Source organism: Megalops cyprinoides, chromosome 8, assembly GCF_013368585.1.
Source record: "Megalops cyprinoides isolate fMegCyp1 chromosome 8, fMegCyp1.pri, whole genome shotgun sequence".
Classification (NCBI taxonomy): Eukaryota; Metazoa; Chordata; class Actinopteri; order Elopiformes; family Megalopidae; genus Megalops; species Megalops cyprinoides.
The window spans coordinates 20,018,299-20,036,212 of record NC_050590.1 but is presented as its reverse complement, the minus strand read 5'-3'; the positions used below and the strand labels follow the sequence as shown (position 1 = coordinate 20,036,212).

The window sequence follows — 17,914 nt, the reverse complement described above, 5'->3', positions numbered from 1 at the left end:
GAAATCATTGTCCTCTTTTTTGCCATTATGCTAAAAAAATATATTGTGGTCTTTCATTGTGAGTCCAGTGTTAAAATGGAAAAAAATATATTGTCTCAGATTAGACTGTAGGTTTAGATAACAGTGCACTTCAACATCAAAAATGTTTGTGCTTGTGTCCTTTCTTCTAAATCATTTGCACTTTTTGTAAGTCACTCAGGTTACCAATGTCTGCCAAATACATAAATGTAAATGTAAGTATTGTTTCAGAGTGGGGCTAGATTGTGTTCCTCTGCTGAATGTAAATACGACTTTTGACTGAAAACTGGCTTTCTTAGAGTTCAATATTTATCTGAAATGTCACTGTTCTGCTTACAAAAATCTGAAGTGCAATTGAACTTGAAGAGAAGCTTACCTTATAGGATTTGCTGCAGTCTGTTCAAACACATGTAAATAGATTAAATAGATGAAATACATTAGACTGTTTTATCACTGTATTTGTGCTGACCTCACCATACCATTTTATTTTGGTAATTACATCTAAATTATAAAGTTCAATATTTCAATTAGTTGTCATACATAGCAATGTTGTTTCTAATTGTTAAGCAGCCTCTAACTGGAGAAGGTTTAAGACATTTATGTTGCTTGGTTGAGTGTCTAACGTTGAGACTCAGGAATACGAGCTATTAATCATGTCATTTTATTATTAATAGCCATTATTCATTAATTAAACAGTCCTGGCAAGGATGCCAAATCATGTCTGTACTTTCAGTAAAGTCAAATCAGTCATAATGGGTTAGTGAGAAAACTCAGCCTCTGGGCATAGAAGTAAAAAAAAAAATCCAAGGCAGGAAAATCCAATCCCCAGAGGTTTCTTTTCTTCATCTTTCTAGTTTGAGGATTTATGAAATTGTATCAGGAGAATGACGGAACTGTGCTCCCGGGGTCTCATGAGGACTATGACTCTTTCTGTATCTGTCCTCTCTTTTCTTTTTAAGATGCGCTAACCTAGAAGTGCCCTCATGATGTCTAATAATAGAACATGACAGCTAGCAGAAAGGGACAGAAAACAGGCTGATGGTGAGTGATGTCTGTTTACAGTTTCCTGCCATCACAATGACAGTGCACCAGTATTTAACTGAATTAAAGTCCTTTAGAGACTAACTCAGATGTGTTCCAGTTAGTACCATGAATGCACAGTATATTTTCTATAAAGTAGTATAAAGTATTATAAAGTAATATTTATTTCTTTAAAGCCACATTTATATGTATAAACTGTGTAAAGATATCAATGAACTGGTCATAAATTCATTGGAGCAGAGTTTTGTATCCCTCTCCCATTAATTGTAGGCTTACCCTACAGAGATTCAACTTAAAATTTACATTAAGATAAGCATTTTACTTTCACTTCCACATATGCAATTATTATTGCCTTGCAGCATATATTATTAAATTACAGAAAATTATAAAATGCATTCCAGAATCTATGCATAAAATTTCATATATGGACATGACATATTTCTTATATGTGACATTCATATTGACATGTGAGTGGTCTCATTTACAATTCCCTAAGTCATTTAATTTTAACTGCAGATTGTTAGATCATAAACACACGAAACCGATGCTGATATCATTGCGAAGGTTGGGTCACTGCGGTAAGTCTCACAATGAACTCATGACATTAGACAGATAAATGAGTAAATTTTTTAATCAAAATTAAAACAATAGAGAACAAAGAGGAAATCTGTCCATGTCTGTCAAAAACAGAGAGGACATCTGTCCATGATATGCAGTAGACTTTTCTCCCAGGGTGAGGCCTGCCTGGAGGACTCCTCATATGTTTAATGACGACATCAGAATATTAATCATTATTAACATAGTCATTATCATAGAGGCTCATTCAGTTCATTAAATTATCCAATTTACAAGTCCTGAAGTAAAAGCCAAGTAGCAATGAGATATTTTTCAGAATTATAACTTAATGAATATAAATAAATTATGATAAGCATAATTGCTCTGTGCATGACCAGTTTGTGATCAAAATTAATGTAAAAGAGACACAGGCTGGTGGTGCTGTTGCCTTTGCTTCTCCAGAATTGCAGTTTCCAGTTCTCAGGCTCACAGAGTTGGGTGCTTCAACAGATGGCACTCCTCACCATGTGACATGGAACTGGAAGGAGCGATGGAATAAAGAAGAAGGGCACATCAAATTTCTTATTCCTCTCCCCCCATCCCTCTTCTCAAAAGTCCATTGACATGGAGCGCTGCTGGATGCTGTCGCTGCCATTGCTGTGAGCACCCCCACGCACATAGATCTCACAGGGCACCTCCTCCATGACGCGGTCCTCAATGACCTGCTCAGCACAATCATGCGCCTGCTTGTAGCCATAGCAGCTCTTCTTGTAGGTGCTGTTGAAGGTCTTCATGGGTGGTGGCTGAGGGAAGTCGTTGCGGTAGGGCAGCTCCATGGAGCCCAGGGTGGTGCGACTCTGCTTCATGCTGGAGGCCTGCGAGCCGCAGTGGTGCTCGTGGACACAGCGTGAGGCCGTGGAGGAGCGACGGAGCTTGTGGTAAGTCTCCAGTTCCTCTGAAAGCTCGGCCAGATCTGAGGAGATCTCTTTGTCACGCAGGGAGAAGAGCTCATAGTGTGGTGGATCGAAAACCTCCTGGAATCCAGCCTTGTTGAACACAGGCTTGCGGGCCACCACCTTCTTCCGTGGCTGTTTCATCTGGACCAAGATGGAGATAATGAGGAGGACCAGGACCACACCAGTGGACACGCCGATGACCGTACCATGTGTTTTGGTGATCTGGTGGAAAAAGCTTTTGGATTTCTTCTCTGCAGGAAGAGGAAAATACTCTGTTTGCAAATAAGAAAACAATGACCTTTTTGATGGTCCGTCACAACCTCTCTATTATAAGTACAGTGTTTCAGACATATTTGAAAACAATTTCAACAGACACTCTGCATAGCAGAGGAAATATAAGTGATGTTTATTTTCACAGACCTTTTCATAACACCGATAATTAGTAAATCAACAATCCATCACAGCAAATATCACACAGACCTTATGCTAGAATGCTTACAAACCTCTCCAGCTAACACATAATGTTCCTGCTATGAAAAAATGTTGCATGGAGTGAAGTTGCCCAACCCAGGCCACCCATCTGGTAGAGCAATTGCCATGGGGTATGACAGAAATATGCTGGGAAACTCCAAAGGTACTTACCCTTGCAGTTGTTTTCATCCCAAGGATAGACACAGTTTTGCACCCCATTGCAGACCAGAGTATTATTGATGCACATGTTGCTGTGGCAAAAGAAAGTATTGCCAATACAAGGAGCTGCAAGAGATCAACAACAAAACTTAGTAATACTGTATATATGTGTGTGTACATGTATGTGTTCATGTGTGTGTGTTTTCTCTGCATCCTGTGAGAAGCAGCCTTGGAAAAGGAACCATGCTGGGCATTATGCCGCACAGCACTATTACTGGAACCCCAATAAAGGAACTAGACAAGAATGCTATACCTAAAGGACTGTGACTACATTGGCTCTTGGAACATGTACCATTCCATGGGAGGGTGAATAGATCAATGAATATTGCAGATTTGGTGAGAATATGAGCTTCAGTAGCAGCCGCCATAGTCCCGGAGAGATGCACAACCCCCCACCCTTTACACTCCAACCTCCCTGATCTCAGCCACAGCCCTGAGTTGCCTGGCCTTCATCCATCCTCTGCTGCACACTAGTGCAGTAAACCCTGTCCATTGCACAAAGATTGCATTAGTGGCCAGTCCGACACAACTCCCACCACTGAGTAGCTAAATGGGTCTGACATCTGAATGAAGGGCTGTAATGTGCTGCCTGTCTCCTGCTAAGTGAGAGGAGCTCCCTCGACTGCTCGCTCCCTCCAAACAGATTAGAGATCCCAGGCCTTCAGTCCAGTCCTCCAGGCCTGTCAGCTTGCAGCCCCAGCATTTCATAAGCCTCCCTGGAGAAGGCTTACAAATCACTTTGTGGAGGATGTTCTGCATCTGTATGTCAGTGGGTGTGAACTATTGTCCACTTCTCCAAGGGAGTGGAGGGGACGGGTAATCTATTGTGGGCCAATTTTTAGCATAATGTCTCCTTCTCACAGCCACATTCAGGTCCAGGTTGACTGTATGGCATCAACTCAGGGTGTTAAAATGGCGGTTTTAAATTTTCATTCAATACACATAGGTATTCTTGGAGTCCAGCAGTGTCAAAGGTCAACTGCCATCCCTACATCACCACTACATGCCAGCTGTGGTGCTTTGTGTATCCAAATTAATTTCAGTTGCCCAAGTAGAGCTTGCTTGAGATGAATGAACACAAAAATGGGGATAAAATGACTAAGCTACAGCTCCTCTATATCAGTTTGCACGCATTGAAGTAGTTTGTCTTTAATGATTTTTAGACCCATACTGAAATTTGAGTTGACTGTGGTAGTTGGCAGCAAGTAAATGACATGTAAAGAGCATCTGCTGATTTGTGGTACAGTGTTTGGTAATCGTAATTTTAGAAATGGTAATGTTTGGAACATGACCCCTGCATAATGTTCAGCTGCACTGTGTGGAGAGTGTGTACATGTGTACAATATATGCTCTCTGACACTTGTATCTATGCAACTGCAACTAATTAAGCAGTGCTGTGCATTGGTCCATGAAATGTAAATACAGTTCTTAAGTAATAAAAACAGAAGTCACTGATTACAATTTTCCCTTCATAATTATGCAATATTTCTAGGAGAAACACAGGAAAATAAAATGCAAAGACATTTACACTGCTGGACTGTGCATTCATGAGAAACATGTGTGAACAGAATACTCCATTTCATAAAAGCACAATACACATGCCTGCTTCCACCAAGCCATGTCAGAAGGTGCACCAAGAGGGTCTGTGAGTCTTGGTCGCAATGAGAGAAAGGTGAAAAGAGGCTAATGCCCAATATCTGTCATAATGCTTTCTCTCTGTACAACTGTAGTTTCCTACTTAACCACTAGGGGGAGACCGGTATCTCATTCCACAGCTTAATAGCAAAATTAGTCAATTATTAATTATTAATTATTGTTAATATTAGTACAGGAATAATTTATTCATGTATCTGTTTAAGTTCAAAAGCCCATCAGACCTAATGTACTCAACTTTTGCCTTAAGATAGAAAGCATTAGTATTCACTCCGTGTGTGATTACATACAGCTTTTAATTTTCCTCATTATTTGGGCTTTTCATTACAAATGTCAGCACACAGAGGGAACAACTTCTTCCCCTGCGGCATCTTCTTAGCAAGCTAAATACATGTTTCATTAGCATTTCTCACATATTTCTATATAAGTTAAACTCATTACATATTGGTGTTATCTAAATGAAATTATTACAGAAATGAAAACAATTTTGTTTTCCTAAGTGTGATATAATTTTTTTATTAATAATCTTCATTTTTGATTAGCAATGCACCACTCTTCAGGAAAAGGCTTTACTACAGCTAACACCTTAAAACCAAACTTCATAAGCTTATTTGGAGCAGGCAGAGACCTAGACTAAGAAGGTAATTGCTTTTCACTTTTAAGTAATGATGCTGTAATTGCCAGTTTATTCTGAAATGAGATCTGAGTTACAGGAATGAAAGAAAATAAGTTATAAAAAAAGCCTGAGATGAAAAATTTGCCTTTCCGTATTGTATTAATCTGTCAGCTATATCTAGACAACACATTAATGTCAAACTGCCATGAAAGAAAAAAAAAATAAACAGGCTTTTATTTATTGAATTCAACCATCCCTAATGTATCTGTCCCAGTTCCAAAAGATATACAACACAGTGTGATGGAGGACTTTAGGTGTGTGACCATGTTTGAGCTGAAGTCACCTAGTTTTCTTGGCAACAAAACATAAAATTAACATCCATCAAAACTGTGACTCACCCAGCTGACTGACATTTGCAATACTTATTTTTCTTGAATTATGACATCTGGTCCCAGCTAAATGCAAACCTGGTACATAAGACATTTTTTACTTGTGGCTGCTGTGAGCTGAACTGTTTTGATCATGTATCTTCAATGGCATTGCAAGTATGTACCACTTTCTACTTTTTTGATGTTATTGCTTGTCTGGTCAGAAGAAGTCCAATTTAACATTGTGATAGGAGGAGAAGGGTCTTACGGTCAACAAAAGAGGTAAAGAGCATCCGGAAGCGGCTAAGCCTGCTGGTCTCGTCTGCCCACATCCGGACCACGCCCACTTCATTATCGAGCATGACGTCATTGGCCACAGTGCTGCAGAACTTGGCCTTCAGGTTCTCAATAGCACTGCTGCCGTCATACACTGCCACAAAGTTCTTCTTGCACTCGTTGGAGTTCTCCATCTGGTACTCCAGGAAACGGAGATAGATCTGCAAAAGAGACAACCTGTGTCAGAACAGCAGTCCCTTTTGAATGTGGGGTCCTGATCTGCTTAAGAGATAAAACTCTGACTCGCAAGAAATACAAAACAACTGTCAAAACCACAGTAAATGTGAACTTCAGCTGGTCCTAAATCACTATAGAAATCAGGTGTTTGACTAAAAACATGTTTAAACTTCTCTTCAGCATCTGAAGTCTCATCCATTTGAGATAATTTTAAGGTCTCTCCTTTAATTTTATACCTGAAACATGCATGCAAACTCTACAACTGCAAATATAAGGAGCTATTTAGGGAACTGCCTACCAGGCAGAATTTGTGCAGTTCTATAGAGGAGCAAAATTTGTTCAACCACTGTCCCCGCTCTTAAGAGGCCTGTGTTGGATTTAAGCCACACTTTGGAATCCCTGACCTATATGAGCCACTGAATGAAAATGCATTAGTGTACCACAGCAACAACCTCCCTCAGTCTCCAACCAGCCATGCAATCATGTACCTTTGATTGAAGCTGCAGCTCCATTAAATATCTGTTCATTTACAGGTTGCAATATAATTTATCTTACTGTACAGTGTTTACACTGCTTGTTCATTAATTCTGGTTCTTTTCTCATTTCCATCTGAACATGTAGGCATAGAGGTTCAGTGAATGTCTTAAAGACATTTTGGACCTCCTTCTACACTTCTCAGAAAGCTGGCTGTGAGGGAAAAATCCTGTTGGTATACTGATACCATGCATTTTTTCGACAGGAACATGTTTAATTACTGTGTTTCAATACCTTGGTCAGTGGACTGCTCTTTGCTTTCCTCCTGGATCTGTGGACAGTGCTTTTTAACTATTTCTGTTTCACTGGCCTCATACCTGGTGTGCTAATTACTGGCATCCATCCATTTATGTAATTATATTTTTTTGCAGTTAACTGATATTTTTAAAAAAATGTGCTTTGTCATATGAAGGGGTGTGGACATGACTGATCATGTTCTCACTTGCATGTCAGAGAGGTGAGCTTGACCCTGACCTTGGATTTGGGTGGAGCACGTATTGTCCAGATGCAGTCCACTGCATCACCAGACCTGATCTTCTCCTCCTCCTCCACCTGACTGGAGCGAATAATCCCATCTGCACCTCCCAGCTCAAACTGACAGTCTGAAGAAAGATGGAGAGATGGGGAGTGCATAGATGGAGGAAAGGAAGAGAGATAGGGTAAAAGACAAAACAATAAGGTAGGGAGAGAGAGGCAAAGAGAAGATGATGGAGACAAAGACAGAGATAAACAGAGTTAAATAGCTCCCAGTAAAAGGATCAGACATATATCCAGGGAAATATTGAGAAGCCTACCTGGAATTGGATTTAATATTCCTCCCACATGGAGATGAAAATCTGGGTCTAAAGAATAGAAAACAGATCAACTCCTTAGAGTAGCAGTAATTAAAATATTAAAACTAGCTGAATATGTAGATATTGGCAGTATCAACACTGATCCAAGAGAACTCAGAGAAATGCCCACAATATTGTAGTGAATGTTCCTGAAGATAGTTATATGTTAAAGCTACAAAGTTAGTAAAGTTAAGTTAAAGCTTGAGGTTTCCGAAGGTCATTCTGGTATTTTAACTCAAAGGACGTCTGAAGTATTGCAGGTGCCCCACCAGCTGCCTTATTGATCTGAGTCTAATGTTTGTCTGTAGCTATAGATAAATTAATCCATAGTGATATTCATCAGGTTTCAGTGCTGAAGATGATGGTGTAGTCCCAGGTGAGGCGCTGTACCTGCAATGAAGGCGTATTTGACACGGAAGCCAAGACCCTCCAGCTCCTCGTCGCTGGTGAACTTGATCCACATGAAACGCCCTGTGGAGGTGACCACACCCGGGCTTTTGGGCCCACAAAAGCGGTCGATGAGGGGTGAAAAACCAAAGGGACCGTCTCGCACCTCAATGTGGTCAAAGCGGCACTCAAAGGAGGGCTCGATGTAGTAGGTCTTGTCGAAAGCCAGCTCAATTCTCTGACGGGGGAGTGCTTGAGGGATGGGGGAGGTGGGAGGTGAAAGGAAGGTCGGAGGGGTTTATTTTCAGATGAAAGCATTCTAATCACTCTGGGGAATTACCCCCCTGCCCTGCACAGCAGGAAGAACATTCACAGCTGCTACAGGGAACCTGTCACACAATCTCTTTTCTGTGCCTGTCAGCAGACTCCATCTTCACAACCTAAGCAACACTATAATGGCACCATATAAAAAAACTGATAGTTGCTTGTAGCTGATAAATTAACACATACTAAATTTGAATTTGAAAAAATACAGATCAACCACCTCTGAACTCATACACAATGTAAATTATAGTCTACGTAAATTATGCATCTTGTTTTTACTGAAGAACTGAGGCCTCCTCCTGTGCCTTTGAATGCAGGTCAAATAATACAGGCCTGGAAGAGACTATAATGATGGCTTGGTTGCAGGAATTATGAACAGTAAAATTTTGGCATGAAAATGACACCCATGAAAGAGTCTGAGGAAATGCAATGTGAAGAAAGTAATCTGTCCACTGAAACTGATGCCATTCAGTGCTCTGGTCACAAAGAGCAGGATTAAAGTTAAAATTTTACAAACTCTACATATTCCAGCTACTGGTCGACACAACAGTTAGTTATGATGACTTGCAATGACTGCTTGACCATTTTCGGAAAATATTGTTCTACACATTGTGAAACCACACACTGTACCCTAAACACACTGTGCTGCTCACACCAGTTCACACATACCAAACAAAGAGCATAGTAATAATAGTATGAGTGATATTTTAATGTAGATACAAATGATTATTGATTTGGAAAAAATTAATAAATGAAAAATAATAATGAAAAACAAAAGTTGGGATATTAATGAAAACATGATTTTATCTGTATTCTTCCTGCTAGCTGTGGAGCTCCCTCTGGAGCTAAGATGGACAGCAGTGCCATTCAATGACAGTACATGGTTTTGTTCAATAGAGAATTTGCCAATGCATTGTCATGAGGAATAGTGCACAAAAGACAGAGGAATAAGGTCATTGCCCACATATTTTCCTTTTAGTGTAGTTTTAGATACAGTATTCATTTCTGAGACTTTGCTGCCATTGTCAGTCCTACTTACCATGGCTGTATCCACAGACTTAACCACATGAAAATACTATTCGGAGTAAACCAGTGTTCTTTTTCCATAATGTATCTTGTCCAATTTTAATCCATTATTTCCATTAGAACACATTCCTTGTTCAGTGCATACAAACTACCCAGTATTTCTGGTAAATAGATCAGCAAATTACATTACTTCAAAGGAACTCTAGCATTGATTTCAATCATCATGGTTTCTCTTCAGCCAGATGGAACCAAAGCACAAAGCAAATATCGATATGTACTTGGACATCAAAAGAGTGTTGTTCTGCAGCACTGGCAGTCTGTAATTATGATGGATGGTAATGTAATTAAAAACTGCCTATACAGAAAGTAACGGTAGCTACCTTCCAGGATGTAAACACATTCCTTGTTTGGGGGGTAGGTGTTGGGGTAGTTTGGGGAGGTAAACAGCCCTCCATTGGTTTCCCGGACCCAGGTGCCACACTGACCGGTGGTTTTAGTCTGACCCACATTCTGAGACTCTGGGTAGACACAAAAAAAGACAGACAAGAAATAATGTATCTGATGCATTTTGACCTTGCTGTACATAAAACCATTTCTATGACTTGCAAATATTTACTTTTTCTTTATGAGTGACATAATACAAAATCACAAAACACATTTTTCTCCAAATTCATTTGTCTTTTTCAATCAATGTACAAGAAAATATGATAATGTTTTTAATTTACTACAACACATTTCATTGCTTCCTAGTTCAATCAATAAAAATAAAGCAAAAGATCTTATTAGATGTTCTCACAGTTTGATGAGAATGGGTCTGTATTATTACCATATTCCGAATGCAATGTTACAGGAAAAGAACAGTTGCATAATAAAGTAATTTAAACTGCATTTTTCTATATAATAATACACAATATAGACACTTTGAATAAAAATACTGTTGCCACAAATCCAATTAAACTACAATATAACAACTTGGCATCACAATTTAAGTGCAGTCAACAAACCTTTAGTTTTCTGTGCCAATGCAAAGCCTTCTTCAATCAGAATGAGGAGAATCCAGGCTGGAATAAAAAAAAGCATGAAAGCTTTTATTCAACAATGGCAACATCAAATCTCAAAGATAATATGCATCACAAAAAGGATATACATGGAATATACAATATGATAGACATGTAAACGAGTCTTTGAAACTGAATGTGAATGCAAATGCATTGTATGTGAGTGTATTAGAGGATTGCAACTATTGACCCCAGTGCTCTCATGTAAGTATAGGGGTTTTGTGATGAGACAAGCCTTATCTGCATTGCTGACTCCTGAACCAGGGCACAAAAAGAGAAAAAAAAAGACATAAAAAGTAAAATGACAGCCCAAACCAATCATTTACAGAGCATGCTCTTTTAAGTATAAAAATGTGCAATTTCTGTGTGTTTTTGTGAAAAACAAAGGTAAGGTTCATAATCAGATCTCCACAGTGTAGTTAAAGAAACATGAAAAATCACCTGTGTCGGTCAGAGAATATAAGGCTGGTGATGTTGAGAGAAACATCTATTAAAACTCCCTAAATCTATAACATTCAGTCATTATTTTTCCATGTTCCATTTAGATGTCCAGAAAAGAGAGTGATGCTGATACATATTTGAGGGCTCTATATGGATCCTCCAAAGGGTGATTAATCATTTGCCTGTGGGACTTGCAGCTCTGGTAAAACACTACTCACTCTGGGGGATTCCCATCATTGCAAACCACTCCACTCCAAACAGATCGATTGAAATCTGTGGAAATCCCTTTAACCTGCAGTGATTCATCATTACCCCTCAGCAGCTCATTTCTGCAGAAGAGCTCTGACTTCACCACATCAGTGTGGTGAAATTCCCTAGATCGATAAACAAATGCCTTGCAGCAATATTTTAAGTTTTTTTTTTTTTTTTTTTTTGCATAAAGCCATTAAGGTTAGGGTGTGGGCTTGCTGATTCCGGATCAGTGTTTTTGAGCACAATCAACCAGGAGTGTTTGAGAAGTAAGGGGTTAACAACAGTCAGTCAGTTCTGCACCGTAATGCTTTCAAACATGGATCACTCAATGATAATAACACTGGAACAAATTGGATAAGGCGTGTAGGCCTGAGATATCCGAGCACTAGGCAGAGGCGTTCACCTTATTGTGAACACACTATCAGTGGTAGACCATGCCACCTCTGTGCACATTTCAAGCTGCAACACTGTCTTTACTAGATAAACCATTGTTCATGTACCCCAACTGGAATTAAATAGGCTACATCGCTCATATCACACCTGACAGCCAGGCCAAGTCTGACATTGCATTATCAAACAGTACGAAACAGTATGAGTGCAGGACTGCATATTGCGAAGAGAAATCAAAGGGCAATATCTAAGTAGGAATGTATATCCGGAAAGGGACAACTTCCAAATGAAGGAGTTTAGTTTTCCAGTTTCCTGAGAGACAGAGGTTATGTAGAGACACATCAAGTGTTCAGTCTGAAAGGACTAAGAGTGACAGAAAGCCCATACACATGACCCCAACACCCCCCCCCCCGTTTCTTCATTATTGTTAGGGTACTGTTTCCTGTCTTAGAAAGGGACAAACATTTACAGACAACACAAGGCTAAGTGATGACTCCCTTCAGTAATTCTGATAAAACTGGCATCAGCAAACAGTAACTGTAGAGTAAACAGTAAACACAATTGAACAATTGTAGAACAAACAACAATTGTAGATCCAACTGATGCATTGCAATACAGTGATGTACATCAGAGGAGATTTTGTGACAGATCAATCAACCTTCCTGGGAGAGCAAAGAAAAATTTAGATCTATGGTTATGTGTAAATAACATATGTGTTTACATGCTGGAAGAAGCAAACTATCCAAAACACAAGCAGTAAAACAACCAACAGTAATTATTATAATAATTATCCTTCATTATGAGTTATCAACTATAGGACTTTTTGTTCACACATGCATTGTTCTTTTTTTCTTTTCTTCTAAAACCATCTTCTTCATCTGGTCTGAATGCCTATTTGATTCCTGAATTTTGAAATAATGATACGAATGACCTATGCTCAGAATTGGTTTTGTACCTGTTAAAATGCAACATATCAAGCAAGTAGTCCATCATCCCATAGTTTTGCATGACAACGATATTTTCTTTCAACGACTGATATGTGTGATAATTAAATGCCGTAACATTACTAACTCCAGTTGCAGCTGTATAAATGTCCAGATATATAGTTTAATGAACCATTGTGTTTAAAAGATTTACTTTATTGTCAATCGTACTGTAAAAAACACTTCAAAAACTTTTTCTTTTTTCTATCATAGAAATATTTCTCCATTGAATATGAATATTTCTCCTCAAAAGACAGAATCAGTTTAAAGAATTGTATTTTAGAATAGCAAATAATGCCGAAATCAATTATATGCATTGAGAGAACGTAACACGGTTATTTTAGTATTTCGTGAATTATAAAGGAGCAGTGAAGCTTACTGGAACTGTACTTGTAACCATAAAGGTCGGGGTTTTACTCACGCATAGTAAGCGTCATTACACCCCTGACAACACAAGATAAGACACAATCCAACAGTTCAGTGTTTCAGACTGTGTTTAACGTTCAAACGTTTACATAGTGAAAACAACATCGTAAAAATAACATTTACACCGTCATCTTTAAGGAAGCTTTTGAGTGAAGATGCAAGCAAATGTTTTCGTGAACCGACACTAATGAGCAGTAGGCCTATTTAGTGCATTCGAATGTATGTTGCAGCGACTTTTTCCTATAACACTAATTCCTTCCTAGCCTCATACAGACGGTACTCCCTTTGAAAAAGGTTAGGATTGTCATGGTGTTGCGCTTACCACATACATGCAAATGTGTTTAAAAGTATTGTATCAGCAGCTTTCAGGACTTTTTAAGGTTGCTAACCGTCGTAGCCTGAAACGCATTGCCTCAACTCAGCCAAAACATTCAGACAGTGTTAATTTTTGGTATACAACAACCATCTGCCGTATAGTTGATACGATTTACAGTATTTATTGGCCACAGTCATTTATGCTCCTCGACATATACTTTTGGTGGGTAATACCAGTCAACAAGGAAAAGAGGGAAATGCATTCAAATTAATAATAATAATAATAATAATAATAATAATAATGAAGATGATGATGATGATGATGATGATAATAATAACAATCATTCAAGTTTTGTAACCTTCAAAACGTCCCGCGTAGATGGAATGCCGAGAAAAAGTACTTCGAGGACTGAAAACTCAAGAATAGAGCATAACTCACAACTGCAGCTTGTGTCTCAGGTGCAGGGCGAGTGGCGGGAGTCTTTCAGCACCAGTCGCTGTTCCTGTTAAATTCCATATAGGTGTTTAGCAGCGATTTTGAATGCGTGATTTTAAGAGTAAGGGCTTTGCACTCATATTTGAAAAATGAATCATGGTAAACCAAATTCAGGGATTATATGAATATGGAAAAGTGATTAAACTAGCCAATAGCATCTACACCTAACGCTCTAAAAGACACAAAACGGCTCATACAGTCTCATTTATATACTCAATGCATTGGTTAAATGGCCAATGCGATGCTAATATTGTATTTGATTTGACTATATAGTTCCGTTTCCATTATTTCGTTTCTTTGTTATTATCGAAATTATGTAGGCTGCAAACGTCCCTTTCGAACAACAGAGCCATTGAGTCATACCAAAGATATATTTTCAATTAATTTGCATTAAACTGTATACTACTTTTGATGACAGTTTCATGTTTAAGCGTAGACTTTTTTCTTCTCAAATCACCTTGCGTCCATTATCAAATGCCCAGTCTGTTAAAATAAGTATACAACAAAATTTATGTCCATGATATCAGGAGTGAAAAATCATTTACGATAATAATTGTGACTACCCTTGTGAACAAAGATTTACCTGTTGAGTTTACCTTAAGATCCTATTTGTTCAATGTCTGTGTAATTATTTATCTTTAAATTGCACCCCACAGCTTAACTCCATAATTCCTCCTGCAGATGGCGATCTCATTCTGGGCTTGGTGTAGTGAAAATGAGTGAAGAACTTGGTGCAAGAGGCGCAGTTGAGAATAACTGTGCACAGAAAAACACCCCTTTAAGTAGGCTACTAACAATACATATTATACTTTTCCCCGCTCGTTGGTATTATATCACAATGTAAGCAACATAAAACACATATGGTTGTACAAAACAGTAGTTTATATCAGCCACACATAAATGCAAACACCTTTCGACTGCAAGGCAAAATGAGTTCTGTGAATTAAACTCACCGCCGTGCATTTCCTCTCCCTGTATATTCCCAATTATGTTCGCCTTCTTCAGCTGTAGGACTATTTTTATCTTTCCATGCTGTGAATCCAAAGCAAACAATCGCTCTTAAAAAATGTCAACTTTCTTCAATCGCTTTAATTCCATCGTTTATATGGAATAAAACCGACTCGGAATTTCCCTTGCAGATACCAAGAGCCCCTCCAAAAATATGTTATACCCTGACTTTAATCCCATTAAAAAGATGTGATATAATTCCAAATATAATGTATGAATTCATGACAGAAGTCATATAATCCAGCAAGGTATGGGAGCATACATTTGACGAGTGTACAGGAGGCTCTCAGGCTGAACTGAACCGCCGGATCTAAACGAGGCTCATTTAAGCTCCAGGCACTGTTTGCTTGAATGAGCAGCTTGTACGCATGCACCCTTTTCACTGAGTGAACAATTCCTTCGGCAAGTTCACTCTCTAAAGCACTGGATGCTGGTTATGAGAGCGAAAGCGAAACATGTAAAAGCGAGAATTTGCTCCTCTTTGCGCACCCAAGATAAGTGTAAATCGCATGCAACATCTGAATCGTCATTATGAGTACACTGGAATACCCAACAAAAGGTCTGTCATCTGATTTTTTTTTTTTTTTAATCAGTTTTATGCATCGAAGTTGTACGTTTCGGAATGCAACTAGAAAGATACAAAATACAGGTGTCTATCCCCTTTAACACGTTCCTGGCTGCCATAACACACACACACACACACACACACATTTTAAATAAAAATTGCTTGCGGTTATCACATTATTACTCTGAACCATGAGGTATATATGCAAATTAAGTACAAATGACAATTATTCTCAGAAATGATCCTCTTAGAGTAATAGGAAGCCACAGATATAGTTCTTTAGAGATGTCTATCATACACTATGATTGAAATTACATTTTATAATCTGCTATTGACGACAGTTGAAGCCATCACTTTCCAACAATACTGCGTCTTGATATATTCAATACATACGATCACCAGAACAAGTTTTGAGAGCTGTCCTTTCATTCAACTTCCATTCCAACAAAAATCAGAGCAAATAGTTTACACACAATGCTCTCCCGCCAACATCTGTTCCCTCAAACAAAATGCATTCATTTAATTGCAAAACTAACAAACTGCCATTCATAAGTGAAAAACAAGCAAAGAAACAAACAAATAAACAAAACGTATAAATCACAAAATCAGTGATACAGTTTGGGTGAATTATGCTGGCTAGAGGAAGACGCAGTATCCACTGTCCCACAGTATTCTTCTGTAGGGATATGGAAAAAGTCAGCAAGAGCTAAAAATTAAGTAGGCTACTTACTTTAATGTATTAGAATGAATTTGATTCCCTCAATCAAATTGAGGCACAGCAGCTGACATTTAATTTTGGCCCTTTGAAACAACTCCCACACTCGTACCATGTAGCCACAAGTCAACATTTACATTTAGCTACAAATATACAGGAAAATGGGATATACGACAAAAACATCAGGACATTTAATGCTACTATAATAAAGCCTACATAAAGCCTGCATAAGAATAGCATAATGGCTACATTAAGCATTCATGATCCATTGTGCATGATACATAACACATCTTATGGATGTCTTTCCTCTGCACCATGTCACATAAAAGCAGGATGCCTACACTGCCCTGCTATTGCATACAGTATATGTCATGTGACACCCTTTGTTGAATGTGACATTCATTTCAACACAAAATGTTATGACATGAGATGGTATGTCACTGACTGTAACATTCTCAATGTACAGTATTATAAATGTTTAATGCAATTGTTATACCATGCTTACAGAGGCTTTATGTATACTTTACATAGCTGCATGTAATGTACAATGTGACCAAATTGACTTATTTGGTTGAATGACTTTCAAATGTTGGATATTTATAGTATTCAGTTTAATGGATTTCTACCAATTAATGTGTCCTGCAATACATGGTAAACCGATTATGTCAACCCACTTCCTTTTTCATCCTTTCAAAGAAAAAAGTAAAGAAATTAAAATGATGAAGAAAAAAACTTTACATTGTTAAATACTACTACATATACAGTATTCACTTTGAAACTTTAAAACAAAATTAATGCATTAAACCCAGCTTTACATTTAGCTACCAGTCTAAAAAATATGTTAGAAATAGATACATACAAAGCAGAAATTCTCAACATTTATTTTAGGATGCAATGATACAAAATACTTTAACAGGTTAAAGAACACATCTGCAAACCAGATTTTCTCAAGTTAATCTTGGTATGGAATAATGGGATAGATAAGCAGCAACATCTTTTCTAGTATCAATACTTTCAGTTATTGAATCAGGGTATCACTAACATAGACAATACCAGCTTCAAAGTGACTGGCTCCAATGTCAACATCGGAATGGGTGACTACCTGAGGAGAAGAGAAGGACAAATATCTGAGGAAGTCATGCAAGTGATGTGTATGCAGGTATCAGTAAAAGATCATGTTCCCTGCTCACATTAAACAAGAGAAACTACTGTTTACAGAAAGTCAACATGTTCACATTCATACACTGCCTGGATACTCATGAACACAAATTGAGGACTCAAGACGTTCCACTGTTAGTTCTGACAGTTTTGAGCATGTTTTATTATCCAGTTTGCTGCCCTTGACACACAAGTGCAAAAAGTGAACAGCCACCTTGTTATTAATCCTAACTTAATTAAAGAAAAATAAATAAGTCACCCATAAGCTCTCATTTGCATTCAATATTTTGTGAGGACTTACAAATGCATCATCATCACATTAAGTAAAATAACAAATCAAAATAAATAAAACATTCCAGTTGACTGAAATGTAACACATTATTTCCCACGATGCCCCTTTGAAGACATCTCCACTTTGAATTTCCTGGCTTTCCTCCAATCTCACAGCCTGTCACATGACATCAAAATGGAAGCCGTGTCCTTCGTGTCTCTTCTCCCAGTCATCTGCTTTCTGCAGTAAAAAACAGTAATGGTCATAATCAACTTGGGCCAGAGGAGGTCAGGGGTCATGATTCACTTGCATATTATTACAC

At 38.3% G+C, this 17,914-nt stretch overlaps 1 protein-coding gene across 2 annotated transcripts; it reads right to left on the bottom strand.

Moving 5' to 3' along the window:
• Positions 1 to 2,052: 2,052 nt before the first annotated feature.
• Positions 2,053 to 15,161, bottom strand: LOC118782036 (neuropilin and tolloid-like protein 2). 2 transcript variants are annotated; one of them, XM_036535252.1, is made up of 9 exons: positions 14,829 to 15,161; positions 10,519 to 10,575; positions 9,895 to 10,032; positions 8,168 to 8,416; positions 7,739 to 7,786; positions 7,419 to 7,546; positions 6,166 to 6,394; positions 3,213 to 3,326; positions 2,053 to 2,842 (listed from the first exon to the last, which is right to left on the bottom strand). In XM_036535252.1, exons 1-9 carry the CDS (start codon positions 14,836 to 14,838, stop codon positions 2,223 to 2,225), a joined length of 1,593 nt encoding a protein of 530 aa, XP_036391145.1. In that variant the 5' UTR covers positions 14,839 to 15,161; the 3' UTR covers positions 2,053 to 2,222. The 2 variants fall into 2 exon arrangements, with proteins under 2 accessions (XP_036391145.1, XP_036391146.1); XM_036535253.1 differs by having other exon boundaries at positions 2,053 to 2,821.
• Between the last annotated feature and the right edge of the window lie 2,753 nt (positions 15,162 to 17,914).

Bases quoted from the DNA above. Each gene is read 5' to 3' on its own strand.
- LOC118782036 (XM_036535252.1), bottom strand. The intron at 10,033-10,518 runs GTTTGTTGACTG...GTGTCTACCCAG, and splicing joins ATTGGCACAGAAAACTAAAG to AGTCTCAGAATGTGGGTCAG. The intron at 3,327-6,165 runs GTAAGACCCTTC...GATCTCTTGCAG, and splicing joins CTTTACCTCTTTTGTTGACC to CTCCTTGTATTGGCAATACT.